Source organism: Photinus pyralis, unplaced genomic scaffold (genome assembly GCF_008802855.1).
Source record: "Photinus pyralis isolate 1611_PpyrPB1 unplaced genomic scaffold, Ppyr1.3 Ppyr1.4_LG9, whole genome shotgun sequence".
Lineage (NCBI taxonomy): Eukaryota > Metazoa > Arthropoda > Insecta > Coleoptera > Lampyridae > Photinus > Photinus pyralis.
In genome coordinates this window covers 13,023,085-13,044,948 of record NW_022170878.1, presented here as the reverse complement: position 1 = coordinate 13,044,948, position 21,864 = coordinate 13,023,085, and the positions used below count along the sequence as shown (strand labels likewise).

General features: G+C 39.7%; 2 protein-coding genes across 2 annotated transcripts; both read left to right on the top strand.

Moving 5' to 3' along the window:
- Window positions 1-2,494: 2,494 nt before the first annotated feature.
- LOC116180220 (CCR4-NOT transcription complex subunit 1) lies at window positions 2,495-14,022 on the top strand (the record flags this gene model as incomplete). Its single annotated transcript, XM_031500104.1, is given in 5 exon segments — window positions 2,495-4,422; window positions 6,297-6,720; window positions 6,771-7,307; window positions 12,129-13,666; window positions 13,717-14,022. Coding segments are annotated over 5 exon segments (4,506 nt in total), but the record flags the coding sequence as incomplete, so codon positions are not given.
- A 197-nt stretch (window positions 14,023-14,219) lies between these two features.
- LOC116181383 (F-box/WD repeat-containing protein 7-like) lies at window positions 14,220-19,630 on the top strand. The gene is made up of 9 exons (XM_031501734.1): window positions 14,220-14,297; window positions 14,590-14,735; window positions 14,785-14,966; window positions 15,018-15,116; window positions 17,811-18,032; window positions 18,083-18,409; window positions 18,876-19,055; window positions 19,109-19,290; window positions 19,340-19,630. The coding sequence occupies exons 2-9, from the start codon at window positions 14,606-14,608 to the stop codon at window positions 19,584-19,586; spliced, it is 1,569 nt and encodes a 522-aa protein (XP_031357594.1). The 5' UTR covers window positions 14,220-14,297; window positions 14,590-14,605; the 3' UTR covers window positions 19,587-19,630.
- Window positions 19,631-21,864: the final 2,234 nt, after the last annotated feature.

Genomic DNA, 21,864 nt, shown 5'->3' with positions numbered 1-21,864 from the left:
TGTTAACTGTGCAAAGTTTGGCGTTTGGCAGTTATGGTGTTCACGGACGGACAGACGGACACCATCAACTTCCTTATAAAGCTTATATAGCTTTCCTCTGCCGCTTAATAGTCTACAAATATAGCATATTAACTTTTAAAAAATATAATACACTAAGGATGATTCAAAAAGGGCTAAAAAAAGATTAAAAAAAGGTCAAACGATTTGATAAATACAACAAAATTTCAAAAAATTTTGAATCTTTCGGTTTTTTAAATCTTTTGAATCTATTTGAAATCAATATGGAATTTTTGTAGTGTTATATTTTGGAAAATAGATTCTTAATATGTTACTTTTTTATTAAAATGTTTCAATTTAAAAATGGACGTAGGAAATTCAAAAAATTGTAAATCTCAGAATGAACCTATATTTATTAAAGGAGACATAGAAAGATTTTTCTTACAAGTTTCTTTATAAGACTGTTGAATAATGTGCCGTTTTAAAATAAGTGTACGGGATCAGGTAAAAAAGTTATAGAACCTAACCCGAGACCTAACGTCATTTTTTTTAGTGGGATGCTCTGTAAATTTCATTCGAAAAAGAGCATATTAAATTCACTTTCTAGAAATATAACGCTAAAGAAATTTAAAAAGTGCAATATTAGATTTTTCAAAAAATTTCAAAATGCTTAATTTTTTGTTGTTTTTTAATATTTGAACCTTTCTTAAATGTTTTAATTCTTTTTTAATAATTTTGAATTTTTTGTTTTCCCTATCTATTGCGATTGCGTTATATAAAAAAGAAAATGTTAATACGCTATCTTTTTAGATTAAAACATACAGGGTGTTCTATTTAAAAAATGAGGTTAAGTCCAGTAACTTTTTTGCAGACATCGTATATGTAACCTATTTTGAAAACGATAGATTACCCAGCAAGTAATTTTGTAATAAACATTTTTTCGTGTCTCTTTTCACTCTGATATTGACAATTTTTGATTTTCCCTTGTATCTCTGTAAGCGAGCCAATGTTTTCAAATTTTGATTGTGCCATTTTTTAACATTGGCCCAAAAAGAGCACATGTCACTTAGTTTGTCTTTCGGTATGTGTTTTTTGAGTGGGCCATCCCCTATTAGATTTATCGGATTGTATAGAACTTGTTCCATTGAAATACTCTTCTTTTTAGCACATTTCCACAAAAATAAAAAAATTTACTATTGTGGCAACTTTGCCCGTCCGTCCCTAGTTTTTCTACTTTTTTCGCTATTGGTTCGTTATGCTGTCAAGGTTTGCACCAAGGAAGGAATTTTTTCTGTGTCGCTTGCGAAAAAAGTTATGGTAAAAAACCCATTTTTTTGAGATTGTATTGTATTGCTGTCTGTCAGTATATCTGTCTGTCTGTTTGTCCGTCCGTGTGCACGATAGCTTTTGTATTTGTGCAATCCATTTTTTATTTGTTAAATACTTAAATGAAACTTTTTATGTAGGCTGTAGATGTAGATGGCGACTCGACTGAAGTGAAACTAGTCAAACAATATGTTGGGCTCATGCGCAATCGGATTTTTTTTATTTGTTAAGTTATTTAAATCAAATTTTGTATGTAGGCATCTCGAATAAAGATGAAACTAATGCCAAATCAAATAATTTCTTTTGCGCATGCCCAGAAATACCCTGAAATTTTAGGGTAGGGTTCTTTTTATAAACTGAAATTGAAGCAGCAAGTCAAAAATGGATTGCACATGTACAACGCTAACTTTCTTATTTGTAGCCGGATTTTTACGAAATTTTAAGTTTAAGTTTGCTTGCTTGCATCTTACAGTATGGGAAATGAATGCAATTGTAATACGCCGGGTAATTCGCTTTTTATAAATCGTTTACGACGAGGTTTACGATTACCTTTTTAATTTCTTATTTGTGTGTTTAAAAGTACCTGTTACCAACTAAGAATTCCCTAATAGCCAACATAAATGAATATGTTTCTTGCTTACGTAATGCCCGTGTATAGCAACTTGAGCAGCTACCAGAAATCTTTGTCAGTCACCCACAATCACCTGCAATCATTTACAATCGTCTGCAATCATTCATAATCACATGCAATCCTCTAAAATCGACAACCGCATCGCAATCGCAGGATTGTGGTCGCAATCGCAGCAATCGTAGGGAAATCATGGGGATTGTCGCAATACTGTCACAAAATTTGAGAAGATGTTACCCCCTCGTTGTTCCCATTTACGTTTCATTCTAAGTTTTTTGTTCTGGGTATTTAGTGACAAAAATGACCTTGCGCGATGTCTCTCTCGGCGCGGTATGTCTCTATGGCGCGTTCCAGTATAAGTATAGTTCTGTGCTTGTCACGGATATGCGTTTTTGAAATTTTTACTGGTGAAGGGCAGAGGATGTCCCCGTGTTCGCCACTCACTTTCTTATGAGGGTCTAGAACAAGAGGGACAATAAATAAAAATAAAATAAAATAAACGAATAAAATTTACATTTGTGTTTTGTTTTTCCACAATTTCAGGTTTTTAATTGCATGCTGCGAAACCTATTCGAAGAGTACCGTTTCTTTCCGCAATACCCGGACAAGGAGCTCCACATAACGGCCCAACTTTTCGGCGGAATAATCGAACGCGGTCTCGTATCGAACTACATGGCGCTGGGACTCGCGCTGCGTTGCGTTTTGGACGCGCTGAGGAAGCAGGAGGGCTCGAAGATGTACCACTTTGGCGTCGCGGCGCTAGATCGGTTCAAGTCGCGACTGAAAGACTATCACAAATATTGCGAACACGTGCGGGCCATACCGCACTTTAACGAATTTCCGCCGCATCTCATCGATTACATCGAGTACGGATTGCAGAGTCTCGAGCCGCCAAATAAACCGCAGGGTACGGTTTTGCCGCCGAATTTGTCCTCGATTTTGGGGCCCTCGTATAAAAACAGTTCGTCCACGACCAGCAAGTCGAGCACAATTAGTAGTCGACCGTCGATCGCCAACGCGACAAACATCGACACTTTGCTGGTAGCTACGGAAAAAGAAGAAAAGGTGATTTCCCCCCCGGAAAGTCTCCAAGAAAAAACCTTCTTCATCTTCAACAATCTTAGCCAATTAAATTTGCAATCGAAGTGCGACGAGCTGCGCGAATTAGTCTCGGACGAATATTGGCCTTGGATATCTCAGTACCTGGTTTTGAAACGTGCTTCCATCGAACTAAACTTCCACGCTTTGTACTCGAATTTTTTAGACACCCTGAAAGTCGGCGACGTATTCAGAATGGTCACCCGGGAGACCTTTCGTAATATAAAGGTCCTCCTCAAATCCGACAAGGGAATTGCGAATTTTTCCGATCGATCCCTCTTAAAAAATCTCGGCCATTGGCTGGGAATGTTAACTTTGGGACGTAACAAACCGATTCTGCAAATCGATATCGACATAAAAGCGTTGATCATAGAAGCCTATCATAAGGGAAGCCAGGAATTGCTGTACGTCGTTCCGTTCGTCGCGAAAATTCTGGAGTCGTGCGCGAAAAGTAAAGTATTTAAACCGCCGAATCCCTGGACGATGGGAATCATGAACGTTCTGGCGGAATTGCATCAGGAGCCCGATTTAAAATTGAATCTCAAATTTGAGATCGAGGTCCTGTGTAAAACTCTGGAGATTGATTTCGCGCAACTAAAGCCGGCCATTTACTTAAAGGACACCGAAAGATTGCGAAAGATAGAATATCAGTTGTCGCAACAGTCGAAAAATACCGAATCGATCCTGAGCTCTTCGCAACCGAGTATCGTATCGAACACCGATTCGGAGCTGGTTTCCGTTTCGACGCAGGGATCCTCGTCGCCGCCGCTCACACAGAATAGCAGCTCGACGCCGACGTCGTCGCTTGTCGCCCCGCCGGAACCGAGGTTCAGTTATCTCGACATACAATTGGCCGGTAACGCGGCGCTTCACGCGCATCTTACCGTTTCGCCCGCCATTTTGATATTTCAAAATCAGCCTCCGTTGAAGAGCCTAGTTCGAAGCGCGGTCGAACGCGCCGTGCAAGAGTGGATCAATCCGGTCGTGGATAGGGCGGTAAAAATCGCGCTGACGACGTGCGAGCAACTAATTCGGAAGGATTACGCCTTGGACGGCGACGAAAATCGACTTCGAAACGCCGCCCACTACTTGGTCCGATACCTGACCGCCGGAATGGTGATGATCACGTGTCGAGATCAGCTGTTGGGCTCGATTAATACTCACATGAAGAACGCGCTTCAGAACGCGATCGTCGGCGCGACCATACAGCAAAAGGAGATGATCGAGCAGGCGGCGAGCGTGGTCGCGCAAGATAACATGGAGCTCGCGTGCGCGTTTATACAGAAGACCGCGATCGAGAAGGCCATACCCGAAATTGACAAGCGCCTGATGAACGATTACGAGGTTAGGAAGATCGCGCGCCAGGAGGGAAGGTAAGTTTGATTAATTTCCACTTTCTCCGCTTGAGAATTTAATGCGATTTTTTATTTCATTCCATGCCAAATTTTATCTTTTCTAAATTTGACAGTTTTAAAACTAAGCCAGCCGAGAAACAACTCTGTCACTCGAAACCAAAAATCGAAATGTCAAGTAACAAACCGGTCTGGTGGTCTACGTTGTAGTGAAACGATTTGCTCGGTTGTGCCATCATAAATAAAACCCAAGAAACAGAGTTTGAAATTTAATTTAAAAAAAAAACGAGAGTAGCTCTAGGGACGTCTATGATTACAAGGAAGGGAAAAGAGCTATTGAAAACCTCTCTCACTTCTTTTCCAATTTGCATCATACAATTTTACATTACAATAGTTTTGACTCGGTTTCCAACCTGTACGACAACACCACAATTGGGAATTCCATTTCCCTCTTAATCATCATCTTTCATGGAAATGAAATTATGTACTAAGACTGTTATGTAACGGAGCCCAACATTCACACCGAGAGCTGAAACTAGTCTCCTAACATCTTATCAGTTCAAGGTCAGACATTATAAATGAATTCGTAAAGCGGCTTTGAGTGGTTCATAAACGCGCTAATTCAGCTACGCAATTTAGTGATCTGTCCTACATAACAGGGGGCGCTGAATGAAAATTTTCCCTAAAGTTACTAGATATAGAAAGTACCGCAATCATCCGCCATTTTTGGGCAAATTTGCTGCCAACTTAAAAAATTGACAAATAAAATCTGAACAGCTGTCATTTTTTATAACCTAACTTCATAGTACTGTCATGTTTTATAAAAATATATACAGATATCTCTAAACAGGTGGAACAATCCCTAACATTAAAGTTACTAGAATCTGGTAACTTCCCCCTTTTTTGGGGCAAAAATCATATGTTCTCTCTCTAACACACGAGCCCAATGGATTGCGGTACTTTCTATATTTAGTGACTTTAATTTTCCCTAAAGTCACTAGATATAAAGACTTTAATTTTCCCTAAAGTCACTAGATATAGAAAGTACCGCAATCATCCGCCATTTTTGGGCAAATTTGCTGCCAACTTAAAAAAATTGACAAATAAAATCTGAACAGCTGTCATTTTTTATAACCTAACTTCATAGTACTGTCATGTTTTATAAAAATATATACAGATATCTCCAAACAGGTGGAACAATCCCTAACATTAAAGTTACTAGAATCTGGTAATTTCCGACTTCCGCCATTTTGGGGCAAAAATCATGCGTTCTCTCTCTCTAACACACGAGCCCAATGGATTGCGGTACTTTCTATATTTAGTGACTTTAATTTTCCCTAAAGTCCCTAGATATAGAAAGTACCGCAATCATCCGCCATTTTTGGGCAAATTTGCTGTCAACTTAAAAAAATTGACAAATAAAATCTGAATAGCTGTAATTTTTTTATAACCTAACTTCATAGTATTGTCATGTTTTATAAAAATATATACAGATATCTCCAAACAGGTGGAGCAATCCCTAACATTAAAGTTACTAGAATCTGGTAACTTCCGCCATTTTGGGGCAAAAATCATGCGTTCTCTCTCTCTAACACACGAGCCCAATGGATTGCGGTACTTTCTATATTTAGTGACTTTAATTTTCCCTACAGTCACTAGATATAAAGACTTTAATTTTCCCTAAAGTCCCTAGATATAGAAAGTACCGCAATCATCCGCCATTTTTGGGCAAAAATCGAAATCGAAAAATAGAATTTGTACTAGTAACGCCGCCGTTGGGTATATTTGAATTTGCTACATTCTGCTAGTGCTTAACGCGGGTCGACTTTAGAATTGTGTGGGGGGGGGGGGGGAACACTTGTGGCTTAGATGATAATTGTGCCATTACATTTTAGGCGCTACTGCGATTCGATGGCGTTAACTTATCAAGCCGACCGAATGCCCGAAGCGATTCGGCTGCGAGTCGGAGGCGTAACGCCCCAACAGTTGGCCGTGTACGAGGAGTTCGCGCACAACATACCGGGGTTTCTGCCCCTATCCGATAGAGACACGGCGCCTTTCATTCACAAACCGACGGTCAATTTGGAGCCGCAAGGTCCGACCAATGTGTTCCAGACATCTCAGTCGATCATTCCGTCCGACGAAACGAGTACGGTGTACGATAAGCTGCTAGGCGAAGTGGAGCAGTTCATTCAGGCCACCGGCAATCAGCCCAGCTTTAGCATAATGAATAATAACATGCACATACTGCGAGACTGTCTAATGCACGCCATGCGCAATCGAGATATGATTCTATCGGCGATGACTCTCACCCAAAAAGTAAGTGGAGAGGGGTGCTTAGTTTCCGAAAATCAAAATCTTGCTTTTAGTGTGTGGAGGGCTTACAAGATGGTTTAATGTCGGTAGCGAACGATCCCGATCATGTCCTACACCGATACAAGGAGATTTACGTACGCGTGTTAAAGACAATGCAAGATCCTCGAGCTTTTGGCCAGCAATGGACGAACAAGCAGGTTACCCGCTTCCTTACCGAATGCCGCGACGATCTGCGCTACAACTTGGACGCCGTCGATACCCTCATTCGCGCCGGCTTGGTCAATCTGCCCCAGTACGACGTCGCGCTCACCCAACTGATGGACAACGGCCTCAATTACGTCGCCGTCAACTTCGCCACCCAGTTAATTCCTTTATTTCTCATCGAGGAGCGTACGAACCAGAACGTTACCGAGAATGATCTGCCGAACACAATCGAAATGCTAGTCAAACTTGCCACGCACACCAGACAGCCGCCCGAGGGATTGGCGAACGTCATTGAATTGCTACGGCAGCACCACGATCAGACGACGTTTTTCGGGGATCGTGCGCCCCACGGTCCTTCGATACACATTCACAATGGCATCTTACAGGTAGGAGATTGTTCGGTTGCGTGCCACGTTGAGCTTTTACAGAGAGTTGCCCTTTGATGATCATTGAAATTAAAAATCACTCAATAAATTGAACACCCTGTCCCCCTCTTTCTTCCAGGTTACAGTCGCGGAACATGGGCGGCGGCAGACTTTTTTGTTTGAATTTGAAAGACAGTTTCAAATCAGTGGAGAAATTTTTTTTGAGAAAATTAACCATTTCTGTCGGAATGTCGAAAAAAAGCTCTCAAGCGGCGATATGTGAAACTAACAAAAAACTTCAAATATTATAATATTTGTAGCCGAAGAATCTTTTCAATTAACCCAAGTTTGTTAAAATCGGCTCTGCCGTTTCGAAGATATAGGGTGTTCTTTACGGAAACCTTTGTATACCCCCCACCACTTCATTTTTAGAGATACAGGAAAAATTGTCAAACAAAAAAGGTTCAGATTATCGTCGTCTTCAAAGATCGGAAATTTTTTGTTAGGTTAATGTAGCGGAATTCACAGAAACGTCACTTTTTTAGATTTCAGATTGCAGTTACGCCCTCTAGCGGCCATTTCAGAAACTTAAAAATATTTTTTGTTAGGTTAATGTAGCGGAATTCACAGAAATATCACTTTTTTAGATTCCAGATTGCAGTTACGCCCCCTGCCATTTCAGAAACTTAAAAATATTTTCCAGGTTTTTCTCGTGGCCGTTTTAGTAATAACTTTTTTTACCGCAAGCCTCTACGATGGACAGGTTCCCAGATACAGTACCTCGCATTCTTATTTGGCCACCCTGTACACGGTATAGGAAAGGTGGAGGAACGAACTTCGACACCCTTTGTCTTTCAGTCTTTTTGTAGGCTATTTTTAAGAAAGTCTTCCAGTGCATTTAGGGACCTGAGATATCGAACGCTTCCAGAGCGCTCCCTTGCGCGCTGGTGTTCAAGAGCCTTGCCCCTTTGCAGAACTGTTTCTGTTGTTTCCACAGCTTCCTAGGCCCTTTTCTGAGCGTTTTTGTTTTAGAGACATTGCCCAGAGTCACTTTGTCATTTCTCGAGAATCTTTAAAGTCTTTTTAAAAAACTCGCCAGATGGCTATAAGCGTTTGAGGGGTGTCTTTCAAGCAAACAAGGTTTTGTCCAGTTTCAACGATCGCAAAGGTTGCAGGATGCTTTGATATCTCCATTTTGGCTCAACGTGCGCGATAACTCTTGCGTTCCCGCACGCTTTTAAACAGCTTTTATACAGATTGACCACGGATTTTAACCTGGTATCAATCACGCCCACAATATTTGATAACGCCGAGTCACTATCCGAGACGAATTACGTCGCGGATGTTGGAGATACCTCAACATTACCCCTTACTTTGTAAAGATTCGCAATAAATGATTTTGTTTAGCTGCCGCTCATTCATTTGATTGCTTAAACTTGAGCTTTAAAATGTACACCGCGCTTCCTATTTTGGTTGAGACTGCAGTGCAACTCGGCTGTTTGTTTTGCGACCTTGTATTAATACCACAAACAGAATCGATGTAGCTAGGTGCGTTCGTTGCGATACAGGATGAAAACGAAAAGATGTACAACAGAAAAAAGATTTAGATATTTTTACATAGAATCCAGTGGCATAGTCACAATTTTGGTATTTTTTAAATGCAACACCCTGTATATCTGAACGTCAATTTTTTACATTCTTTCTCCTGATTACGTTGATGTATCACGACATTTCTTTTTAATTTAAGCCACGAACCAAAAAGTTTATTTTTACAGTTTAAAGTAGTAAGCCGTGGATTCATGGAGAATTTGTTTTGGTTATTGTATCTATGGTAACTAACGCAGCTGACATCTATCAATAAAAATGGCCGACAGTAAAAACATGCCATTTTAAAAATTGAAAAATATACACTGTGTCCATTTTTCTAGTGCCACTATGGGGATCTCACTTATCTTAAGAGATAGAAAGTTGGTTAAATGGGGGCAAAGTTGCCAATTTTCGTGGCGAATAAGAATCTGAAAAGAAATTTGAAGTATCTTCAATACTTTTTAAAATATCGCAAAAAAAGAAATTTTCGTTTTTAATTTTTTTATGATAATTTAATCGTAGTAGACATTTCTAATTATTAACACATTATTCGGACACTTTTTAATGGAGATTTCAAATATGGCATCCTGTTTTTAATAACTTTCAAGATGACGGAGAAACACGTGGCAACTTTAGTTTTTCTTATGGGCGCCATTTTGAATTTTCAAATTTTGAGATAACGTCTTTTTTTCTCTTTACAACGATATATCACACATGGTGGTTCAGTATCACATTTTTCCTAAAAATACAGTTTTTAATTATTTGAGAAGAGTGCTTTGGAAAAAGAAAACGTTCTTTTGTTGTGAACAAAAGGTTGACTTATTTCATGTAGGGCCATTTAGGTTTATGCTAGTTGTATGCAAAAATGCCTTTTTCAAGTGCAGATCAAACAGATATGATCCAAATTTACTACACTTCTCATCGAAATGCCCACATGGCTGCTGCAACATACTTCCAGCGTTATCCAGAGCGGCAACAATCTAGTTTGAGGTATTTTTATTTACTGCATAAAAACTTGGGCGAATATGGTTCTTTTAAAAGATGTAGACAGTAATGTGGTGATAGACCCAATGAATAGGAGCAGGCAATTTTGCAAGCGGTAAAAATTTTGAAATTTGACAATGAACATTACTGGTCAATTGAAAATTCTCATCAATTTCAAGAACGACGACCACAAATACGTTTTAGCGTTAACGTATGGGTCGGTTTATTGGGCGATACAATAATTGGTCCTTAGGAGACTCTCTAAATACTGATCGGTACCTCCATTTCCTGAGGACATTTCTAACCGATTTTATTGACAATAACGTTCCTCTTCATCGTTTGAACTCGATATGGTTCCAGCAAGATGGCGCACCGCCCCATAATGCTAGGAAGGTTGGGGAATGCTTATCGGAGTTGTTCCCCAATCATGTTATTGCTAATAATGGCGACGTACGCTGGCCGACGCGGTCACCTGACCTGTCTCCCTTGGAATATTTTTTGTGGGGAACAATGAAAAATGAAATTTACAAAACGACCTTGTTGAACTTCGTCATTTGTTCACAACAAATGAACGTTTTGTTTTTCCAAAGCACTCTTCTAAAAAAATTAAAAATTGTATATTTAGGAAAAATGTGATACTAAACCACCATGTGAAAATTCAAAATGGCGCCCATAAGAAAGACTAAAGTTTCCACGTGTTTCTCCGTCATCTTGAAAGTTATTAAAAACAGGATGCCATATTTGAAATCTCCATTAAAAAGTGTCCGAATAATGTGTTAATTAGAAATGTCTACTACGATTAGTTTATCATAAAAAAATTAAAAACGAAAATCAGAAATTTTCGTTTTTTTGCAATATCTTCAAAACTATTGGAGATATGTATGTATTTCAAAGTTCTTTTCAGATTCTTATTCGGCACGAAAATTGGCAACTTTGCCCCCATTTAACCAACGTTCTATCTCTTAAGATAAGTGAGATCCCAACAGTGGCACTCGAAAAATGGACACAGTGTATAACTTACAGGGTGTTCCTAAATATGATGTAAATGTGGAAGGGGCTAATTCTTTGGTATTTTATGACTAAAAGTTCATATAAACATAGGTCCACAAACGCTTCGATCTACAGGGTGTTATAGTTCTACCGGGGTCCGTGAAGTTAGCAGAACATTGACGGTACAAATGTCAAGACTAGATGGATTGGTTAGTGCTTCGTTTGTGCCGTAAAAAGTTTACTTCGATTTTTAGAGGTTTTGCTAATAGGCCAGTCATTGAGGATTTTTACCTGGAAATAACTGGGGAAGTACTAAAATTGTGTATGCTTGAGTGTGTAGAACTAATTTCATAAAATGCACAATTCGTAACCTGCCGCCGGGGCCGCCATCTTGCCAAGATGGCCGTCAGAAGCGGTTTTCCGCCGATATCTCCAAAACTCCTCATTTTACGAGAAAATATGGGACGAAAAAATTGCACAAGACCGAAAAGTTTCAAAACAAACCAGAAAATTAAATTCTTGTTTCACCATCTACCAGTGGCGCACCAAAAAAAAGTTCAGGAGTGGAAAATCCCCACAGAAATTTCGACCAAGTTCAGGAGTAGAAAATTTCGACTCCCCCGCTCCCCTGGCACGATTTTATGAAAAATTCCAAATAACGCGTCCCCGCGATGGAACGTTTTGGAATAATTGGCGGAAAAGTACCTACGAAACGTCATCCGCGCTTCCTCCACGTCAAACCACGGAGCGCGAACTAGGAGCATTCGGTTTTGGATCCCAAGGGCGTCAGTGGCGTGGTCCAAAGTTTTTCGAGCACTAAGCGGGAAGCCGTCGGTGTTTCCCACGTTAATTCAATTAGCGCTTAAAAACGTCTGTTTAAAAAATGTGCTTTATTTGCACGTGCAAAATTTGTACTTGTGTCCTATGTGCAATTTTTTTAGCTAAATGTAAAATAATTTTTAAAATCGTCTAGTAGGCCTGGATGACATCATGTTTTTATTAGTTTTAAGAGTTGGCTTTGAAAATTGTATCTTGTGTTTGCATATGTTTCTAAATTAAAAGTTTCAATTGTAAAATTTGAAACTGTAACACCCTGTAGGTAGGTGACAAGGCATTCGAAGAACGATCTGTATATGCATGAAATAAATCAAAGAATTAACCCCTTCTGTATTCATATTATCTTTAGGAACACTCTGTATATTATTATAATAACGATTAGAGAATATGTTTCAATTTATCAACATTCTAGAACTCTAAAATTGTCATACTTAACAATTGTAGGTACGTTCTCTGAACTACGAGGATCCGCCCGGTTTAATGGAAAAGACCGACTTCCTCCTTCGCGACTGGATAGGAATCTATCACTCTCAGCCTTCCGGTCGCGACTCGACGAAGGCGTTCAGTATGTTCGTGCACCAGATGAACGTGCACGGAATATTAAAAACCGACGACCTAATAACGCGCTTCTTTCGACTCTCGACCCAGTTGTGCGTCGAGGCGGTTTACAGGAACGTAACCGAGGGAAGCGCGAGCAATCAGACCGTGCTGAGAACGAAATGCTATCACACTTTGGATCCGTTCGTTCGTCTGATCGCGTTACTGGTGAAACACTCGGGGGACGCGAGCAATGCGACTACGAAAATTCATTTGCTTAACAAGGTCTTGGGAATCGTCGCCGGGTGCCTGCTGCAAGATCACGAGCAGCGCGCCGGCGATTTCCAGCAGCTGCCCTATCACAGAATCTTCATAATGCTCTTCTTGGAATTGTGCTCGCCCGAGCCAGTTTTGGAGACGATCAACTATCAGGTCTTGACCGCTTACTGCCATACTCTGCACATTTTAAGGCCCTCGAAGGCGGCCGGCTTCTGCTACGCCTGGCTGGAACTGATATCGCATCGGGTCTTCATCGGTAGAATGTTGGCGATTACTCCGCAGCAAAAGGGGTGGAGCATGTACGCTCAGCTTTTAATCGACTTATTCAAATACCTCGCGCCGTTTTTGAGAAACGCAGAGTTGGCGAAACCGGTTACGATGCTGTACAAGGGAACGCTCCGAGTCCTACTGGTGCTACTCCACGACTTTCCCGAATTTTTATGCGACTACCACTACGGATTTTGCGACGTTATTCCGCCGAACTGCATACAGATGCGAAACTTGATTCTATCCGCGTTCCCGCGCAACATGCGGCTACCGGATCCGTTCACGCCAAATCTGAAGGTGGACGTTCTACAGGAAATTACGTACTCGCCTCGGGTAATCACAAATTTCGCCACGCTAATAACGCCGCTTCAGTTCAAGAAAGATTTGGACTCGTACTTGAAGCAACGGGCACCGGTTACGTTCCTGTCGGAACTAAGAAGTAACTTGCAGGTCTCGAATGAGCCGGGAATGCGTTACAACATTCCGTTAATGAACGCGCTAGTCATGTATGTCGGCACTCAAGCGATTGGCTACATACGAAACAAAAGTTTGACACCAAACATGTCGACGATCGCTCACAGTGCACATATGGATATCTTCCAGAACTTAACCGTCGATTTGGATACGGAAGGAAGGTATCTCTTCCTAAATGCGGTCGCGAATCAATTACGCTACCCCAACAGTCACACCCATTACTTTTCGTGCACGTTACTGTACTTATTTGCCGAAGCCAACACCGAGGCTATACAGGAACAGATAACGAGAGTTTTGTTAGAGAGACTAATCGTAAATCGGCCCCATCCCTGGGGACTGCTAATTACGTTCATCGAGTTAATCAAAAATCCGAGCTATAAATTCTGGAATCACGAATTTGTACATTGCGCGCCCGAAATCGAAAAGTAAGTAAACGTTTTGCCACATCCTCCTGACCTCAATTCGTTCGTTGCAGGTTATTCGAATCTGTAGCTCGGTCCTGTATGGTTCAAAAGACAACCGTTCAAGCACAAGAAGGTGATGTTCAAGAGTGATATGTTTTAGTGATTTGTAAATAATTCAGGAAAAGTTCTATTGTTTTGTTTGCCTTTTACGGTACAATTTTTGAAACTCTTTAGTTATAGAGATAAGGATAGTGTATAGAGGTAGTGATATTGTAATATATTTGCAAATCAAGTATTTTTAAGAGAATTTTCATGTATTTGTAATTATATAAATACGATTGATGTAATTAAATGGTTTAAATGTTTTGAGCATATTACAAGTCTTGTTTCTTTGTGAATCACTATTTAGATAAGTTTAAGAACAAATAACTAGTCACGTTTTTATTACTTTATTAACTTACACTGACTTATTCCAGTAACGGTCGTATTTTTCCGAAATACCCTGTTGAACATCGCTTTGTGATACGTGAGTTACAAAACCGTAAGGGAACATGAGACACGTCCACCGCTCATGCGCATTATCAGTTGTCAAAAGTATCAAAGAAAACAGTGAATTGTTGAAGGATGGCCGTGTACATAATTTTTTAAAAAGGTAAAATCAATTACCTTTTCCAATTAAACATTCCCTTAAATCCTCTAATCATTCGTATCTTTTTCTGCTACAAATCTCTGGATTTCCCCAAAATTTAAATCTTGAGGTTTTGTCTTGTTTTTATTTTATACTTTTATAATTTTGATCCTGCAATTTTGAAAAGCTAGTCACCTCGCGACTTTCAATTTTTTCCGAAACACGCCGTCCGCCCTTCGGCTGCGAAGGGGGCGTTAAATGTTTTTGGTTATGTTCTGCATGTGCATTTCGTTAAGATTAATCCGCATCTTTACAGAGCGCAGCGAACTAGAATGGCAGAATCATGTCCCCTAGATAACGATAGCTATAATAGAGAATCGGACATTTCGAAACAAGACTGCACCAGTCCAAGTCCCACGGAAACGATTTGTTTGGAGTCGCTCTGTAGTGATAACATACCGGGTACGTTTAGACGCGCTTCCTCTCGCCCCCTTAACGAAATGTTGTTTAGGTACGTCTCAGCTTTTAATTAAAGAGGACGTCGCGGACAGAGAGGAGAAGGCCACATTCCTTAACGAGTTAGGTTTAGGCGAATGCGACGAGAACAGTAACGATAATGTCGACTGTTGGGAGGACTGCCTCGACGCCGACTACATGGAGGAACATCCGTTCGAGTCCGAGTTAGCGGACGAGGTTTGAGCGCTTTCCGTTTACCTTCGTTTTTTGCTAATTGGGTACTTATAGGACGATCCGGTTAATAGAGAGGATACGTTTGAGGCTTTCTCGATTACGCATAATAATATTCGGGTGGACTCGCTCAAAACGTACTCTAATAAGTCTTGGGTTTGTATTTTACCGTTTAAAACGGGTTATGCGCATGTTTAGATTAGGAATGTCGCGGGGCTCCTTTTTGCAAATACTTGGGATTGACCAGTGTGATAATAATAAAGAACTTTATTAGGCAAATAGACAAAATCAATACAGTAAAATGTTAATAACTAAATGTAATTTTAAAGGACATTTATAATGAGGGTTTAGTATCCATTGGACATCTATCCTTCTAAATAAAAGCCATTAAGGTTAATTGTTTTAAAACAAAAGGTAACAAAACTAATCATTGTAAATAAACAGGTAATAAAACAATTATTTTATGCTATGAACAGTAAGATCAAGTAATCATTTTGAATAAAATCGTGTAAAACAAATGGTATCAGGCAATTGTTTTAACCGCTAACAAGTTTTCTATACTGCATTCATTATAAGAAGGTAGTAGATGGCGCTGTGTTTGAAAATAAGCGCACAGGAAAAATATAAAACAGCACCAAATTATTGTAAAGTATAAATATCCAGCACTGCAAACAGAATCTTTGACATTAACAGTTAATGACACTTCAACAGTTTAGGTGGCAACAGAAACTACTAGCTTGCAAAATTCGCCACTGTTTTTTGCGTAATAATGACCTGTGTTTTAACCAATCACACTCAATCTCAAAGTGAATACAGTATAGTACATTTACTAGATTTTGTTAAAGAGCGAATGAAATTTGAGGATCACCATTGACAATTTCTGAACAATTTCAATAATGTTTTATTTATTTAAGTCAGAAATGAATGGTTAACCGCCCCTATAACCTGATGCCCTCGATATCTTACTACCCATGTAAAAGCAAAGAATACTTAATAAATTACTCTTTGGTAAAAGGTAAAAACTACCTGTTCTAGATATTTTATATAGAATCCAGTGGTGTAGTTAAAGAAATTGTTGATCCATTGAGATTTGATCCAATATTGGTATTTTTTTAAATACATCACCCCGTATATCTTATTGTCAATTGTTTTGGATTAAATTTTATCCGTGGACTAAAAATAAAAAAACCTTATTTTTTACGGTTTTTAAATAGTAGGTGATGGATTCATTGAGATTTTGTTTTGTTTTTTTTATCCATGGTAAATAAAGCGGCCAATATCAGTCAATCAAAATGGGTGGATTTTGCAAAATTTCGGTGTTTTCCGGATATCACCGAGAGTAGTCGGAATTTTTTAAGTTTCAAAACTGCATTTTGTTAAGCATCAAAGTACGCAACTTTGCCAAATTTAAACTACCTATCTCACAGTTCCCGAGGTCCCCATAGTGGCCCTCGAATTTGAATCGGCCTGTATAAATAAAATAGATAGTGATACATCAATAAGGATAGTACCAAGAATGCAAAAAATTAACGAGTGTTTTGCATTTAAAAAATATCAACATTGTATTAAACCTCAATAGAAATTGTACTAGTCTATTTCCGCGTGTAGGTGTAACAAACCTAACCTAATTTTTGACTCATCTACGTAAATAATTAAAGGCGGAAGAGGGGGAGGGCACTTTCACTGTCGAGGTGTACATACCACCATAAGTCGTACATACGAGGGTATTTGCACCTGAATAGAAATCGTACTAGTCTATTTCCGTCTGTACGTGTGACAAACTTAACCTAATGTTTGACTCATCTACGTAAATAATTACAAAGCGGAAGGGGGGGAGGGCACTTTATGTCCTCACAGTATACTAGTACTGACGCTGCTCCATCCAAGGACGAGATTTGACCTTTGCAATAAAACTAGAAGGCCTAGACAACATTTTATAGCGTTTGTTTACAAGATGGCGACGATGTTTCAATTTTTGTAAACAAAAAATGTAGGGGGCGCATGACAAATACGTAACGTGGTAACTTGATTCTCTTAAATGAGGTTTTAGCAAATACCTTAATATATTAATACAGGAAACTGACCCGGTCGCAAATTACAGCGCCACGACGTTGCGGTAGGAAGTGTCAACAGTAAGCTGTCATACTTGGTTTAAACTTTAGTGATGGTTTTAGTGCTTTGTGTTAGTTCTTGTTATGGTTAAATTGATAATGTTGAGGTATAGTTATATCACATATCTTAGATATTAAATAACCTTGCTCCTTAATTTTTCGTCATTCAACACCGGGCCGTGTAGATGTCGCTCTTTTCGATGTTTCGCTTTATTCATTGAGAAAGTACCGCAATCATCCGCCATTTTTGGGCAAATTTGCTGCCAACTTAAAAAAATTGACAAATAAAGTCTGAATAGCTGTAATTTTTTTATAACCTAACTTCATAGTACTGTCATGTTTTATAAAAATATATACAGATATCTCCGAACAGTTGGAACAATCCCTAACATTAAAGTTACTAGAATCTGGTAACTTCCGCCATTTTTGGGCAAAAATCATGCGTTCTCTCTCTAACACACGAGCCCAATTGATTGATGGATTAGTATATTAAGGTATTTGGTTTTAATTAGAGAAGAGTATTTCCAAAAAGGTACCCGACTGTCCAATTTTACCGGGTATGCAGAACCCGCGAAAATTGGCACTAGCGGCATCTGTAGTTTGGATGATGAAACTTAAGTGTTTAAAAGCAGTATCTGACTAGCTAATGATAACGTTATAATCTTCTCTCTGATCCTGTTTTTATACCTTCATTTGCTTTCAGTAGCTGTAATTTTCGTTAATCTAATTACGCTTGTAGAAAAAACGAAAACTGGATGTACATAATGGATTTCCCTGTAAGAAAATCTTACCGGAGAACCAAACGTCGAGTTCCTTGTTTTACAATCGAAAGGCACACACTTCCAATTCGTCTTCGGACGATTCCACGAATTTTTGTATCGATAAACTAAAAACACGTGCGCTTATACCGACGAAGGATAATCCGCCGCCGGAAATGGCCGATTGGCTGACGCAGTTTCAGGTACGCCGCCCTTTACTCGGTAATTTCCGGCTAATCGAAGCGTTTTGCAGAGGTGGTCGAACGCCGAACGTATACTGGCAATCGACGGACTGATCTTACGTTGCGATCCGAGTCAGGTACGTCACATGATGCAGGTGATCGAACCGCAGTTTCAAAGGGATTTCATATCGCTGTTTCCGCGCGAACTCGCTTTATCCGTCTTACGCCTTCTAGAACCTTGTGATCTATTACGTGCCGCTCAAACTTGTCGCAGTTGGAGATTCCTCGCCGATGACAATCTTTTGTGGAAGGAGAAGTGCAAGCAGGTGGGCATCGAGGAGATTCCGAAACGTAAGGGCTCGCCTCGGTCTCCCAGTAATTCGTCGTCGCCGTGGAAGGTAAGCGGAAACATTAAAGGCTTTGTAAAACTTTTCAAAGATTTTGGACGCTCTGACTTAGAGTTTACAGGGTCTTCTAGTGCATTTCCGGAACTTTTTGGTTTTTTCTGGAACATAAAAATGTTATACAGGCGTGGGTAAGCGCCGATGGAGTTCTAGAAAAGACCTTGATACAAAATTGTCCGTGCGAATTGGGGTTTTTGAAATCTAACCGCGAATGTTCGCTATCTGCATTTCGCCCGCCAAAAAAACCGAAAACGGAACCAAGCGAAGCCGTCCTCTTGTAGACCTCCATATACGCGAAAGCCCCCTCCGATGCGACGATTTTTAGAACTAGCAACATCGCTCTCATCTCCCGACATACTTTCGTTCACGTTTACTATGAAGCGGTCCGAAATTTGAAAATTTTAAAAATGCAAAGCGGCCACCCGTTACAGTACTACTACTGCAAATATTCTGTTTGTAGGCGGCGTTCATGCTACACCACGCCATCGAAATGAACTGGCGCAGCAAACCGATACGGCCACCGAAAATGTTAAAAGGTCACGACGATCACGTAATTACATGCCTTCAATTTTGTGGTAATCGAATCGTCAGCGGCTCCGATGATAATACGCTTAAGGTCTGGTCGGCCACCACGGGAAAGGTTAGTATTTATTTTATATTTGACGTCGGAACGCTTACCTCGGTAATTTCCAGTGCCTACGTACGTTAGTGGGGCACACGGGCGGAGTTTGGTCGTCGCAAATGGCCGGCACCGTTATAATTAGCGGAAGCACCGACCGTACCCTCAAAGTTTGGGATTCGGAGACCGGCGTTTGCATTCACACTTTGTACGGGCACACTTCGACAGTGCGCTGTATGCATTTGCACAAGAACAAGTCTGTTTTAAAGCGTCTCTTTGTTTAGAAATTTAATTTGGCGTTTCAGAGTCGTGAGCGGATCGAGGGATGCCACCCTACGAGTATGGGATATCGAGACCGGCGAATTTTTGCATGTGTTAGTCGGTCATTTGGCTGCCGTTCGGTGCGTGCAGTACGATGGCAAGCTGGTCGTGTCCGGCGCTTACGATTATATGGTGAAAGTGTGGAATCCGGAAAGGGAGGAGTGTCTTCATACACTACAAGGTCACACCAATCGGGTGTACTCATTACAGGTAGTAGTACTAGTCATATAGGGTCGGTTCTGGACTAGTTCAAGGTAATTCGCCACCTGACCTTGGTAAGTAGTCAATGTTAATTTCAAAGGTCACGTGAAGGTGACCTTGGGGAGTAGGTCAAATGAAGGTGACCTTGCGAAGTAGGCCAAGGTGACATTGGGAAGTAGGTCAAGGTCACCTTCACGTGACCTTTGAAAATAACATTGACTACTTACCAAGGTCAGGTGGCGAATTACCTGGAACTGGTCCAGAACCGGCCCTATATGACTAGTGGTAATGACGGAATTCTGTCTCTTTTGTACCGAGGCATTTCATATTTCTAAAATGAAATTTGGAATAAATAGCTTCTCCATTCATCCCCGCTTAACGCTCGGTTAATAATTAATTGAACATGTGTTGGAAAATTTACAGGATGTTTCATTAAAAACAAATGCCAGTGGAAAATCTTAGCAACCTGATATTCATTGTTTTTTCTGATTTTACGAATAGGTTAATCACACATCCAAGTAAGGTATCTATTTTTATTTTGGTATGTTGTTTAGGCTTATACTGGTAATTTATGGAAGCGGCGTGGTGCTTGAAAAGCTTCATTTAACGGTTACAAGTCTTCAGTACCCTCGTACAATCCGGTCGTACTAGACATACGTTCGTTCACGTTCGCTATAAAGCGGTATATGTCTAAATTTTCCTATGTTGAATAAAATTCAAATTCAAAACCAAATTTTTGAGACGGTAAAGCGGGAGACGCACTGTAAAGTGTTTCATTTAAAATCTTGACCTCATTCCAAATTTCACTTGGATTGAACAGATCTCTATGATTACCTAGTAAAAGGTCTGAGGTGTTAGTCGAGTTCCTTGTTGAATTCCTAACCCCAAATGATCACAATTTGGAAGATGAGGGATCGATCTCATCTTCGCTCGGGTGCTATACTGCATGCGTTATAAGAAGGTAGTAGATGGCGCTGTGTTTGAAGATAAACACACACAGGAAAAATATAAAACGGCACAAAATTATTGTAAAAATAAATTACCACCTTACAAAATTCATCAGTTGTTTTATGTTTCATTGTGATACTGACTCATGTTTTAACCAATTACAGTGAAGGTTAATTGTTACGTAACGAGATAAAAACCACTATCGCGACTACGTTAAGTTGTTCTTAAACTTATCTAATAGTGATTTGATCACAAAGACAAACTATAACGAGATCTTAAAACGTTTAATAGCTATTTATATATCAAGTACATAAACTGGGTCTTTATGGACGAGCCGTTTATTTAGCCGAGCGAGGCACAAATAAACAAGGCGAGTCCCCATAAAGCCTATTTATGGACGCGATATATACAAAGCTTTATGTACGACTGCAACAACCCTTAAAAATGAAAATTTCACGGAATTCAATAAACGATAAAATCTATACACGGTGTCCATTCTTCGAGTGCCACTATGGGGATCTCACTTATCTTAAGAGATAGAAAGTTGGTTAAGTGAGGGCAAAGTTGCCAATTTTCGTGCCGAATAAGAATCTGAAATATCTCCAATAGTTTTGAAGATATCGCAAAAAAACGAAAATTTCTGATTTTCGTTTTTAATTTTTTTATGATTATCTAATCGTAGTAGACATTTCTAATTAACACATTATTCTGACACTTTTTAATGGAGATTTCAAATATGGCATCCTGTTTTTAATAACAGTCAAGATGACAGGGAAACACGTGACAACTTTAGTTTTTCTTATGGGCGCCATTTTGAATTTTCACATTTTGAGATTACGTCTTTTTTTCTCTTTACGATATATCACACATGGTGGTTCAGTATCACATGTTTTCTAAAAATACAATTTTTAATTTTTTGAGAAGAGTGCTATGTAAAAAGAAAACGTTCATTTGTTGTGAACAAATGTTTGACAGTTTGATCCATCTGTCTGGTTGCAGCGTTGTCAGAGAAGTAGAAATTCGATTTTCATCTGAACAGAATTGTTCTTTTCAGATTCTTATTCGACACGAAAATTGGCAACTTTGCCCCCATTTAACCAACTTTCTGTCTCTTAAGATAAATAAGATATCCATAGTGGCACTCGAAAAATGGACACCGTGTATATCATTGACAACAGAGGTCAAGCATTTGTCAAGTATTTCTAAAATACTTGAATTGACCTTGGATTGACACCTAAGTACGACTGTCACATTGACAGGTGGCCGCTTTACTTTATCATTATGGACTAGGCCATAATATTGCAAATTATGGCCACTAATTGCGACTGTAATCACCGCATTATCAAGCAGTCGTACATAA

What these genes read in the sequence shown, in the direction of transcription:
- LOC116181383 (XM_031501734.1), top strand. Translation starts at nt 14,606, where the DNA reads ATGGCAGAATCATGTCCCCTAGATAACGATAGCTATAATAGAGAATCG. An exon ending in CGTACTCTAATAAGTCTTGG is followed by an intron (nt 15,117 to 17,810) that starts GTTTGTATTTTA and finishes TTACGCTTGTAG; the next exon opens with AAAAAACGAAAACTGGATGT. An exon ending in ATGCATTTGCACAAGAACAA is followed by an intron (nt 19,291 to 19,339) that starts GTCTGTTTTAAA and finishes TTGGCGTTTCAG; the next exon opens with AGTCGTGAGCGGATCGAGGG.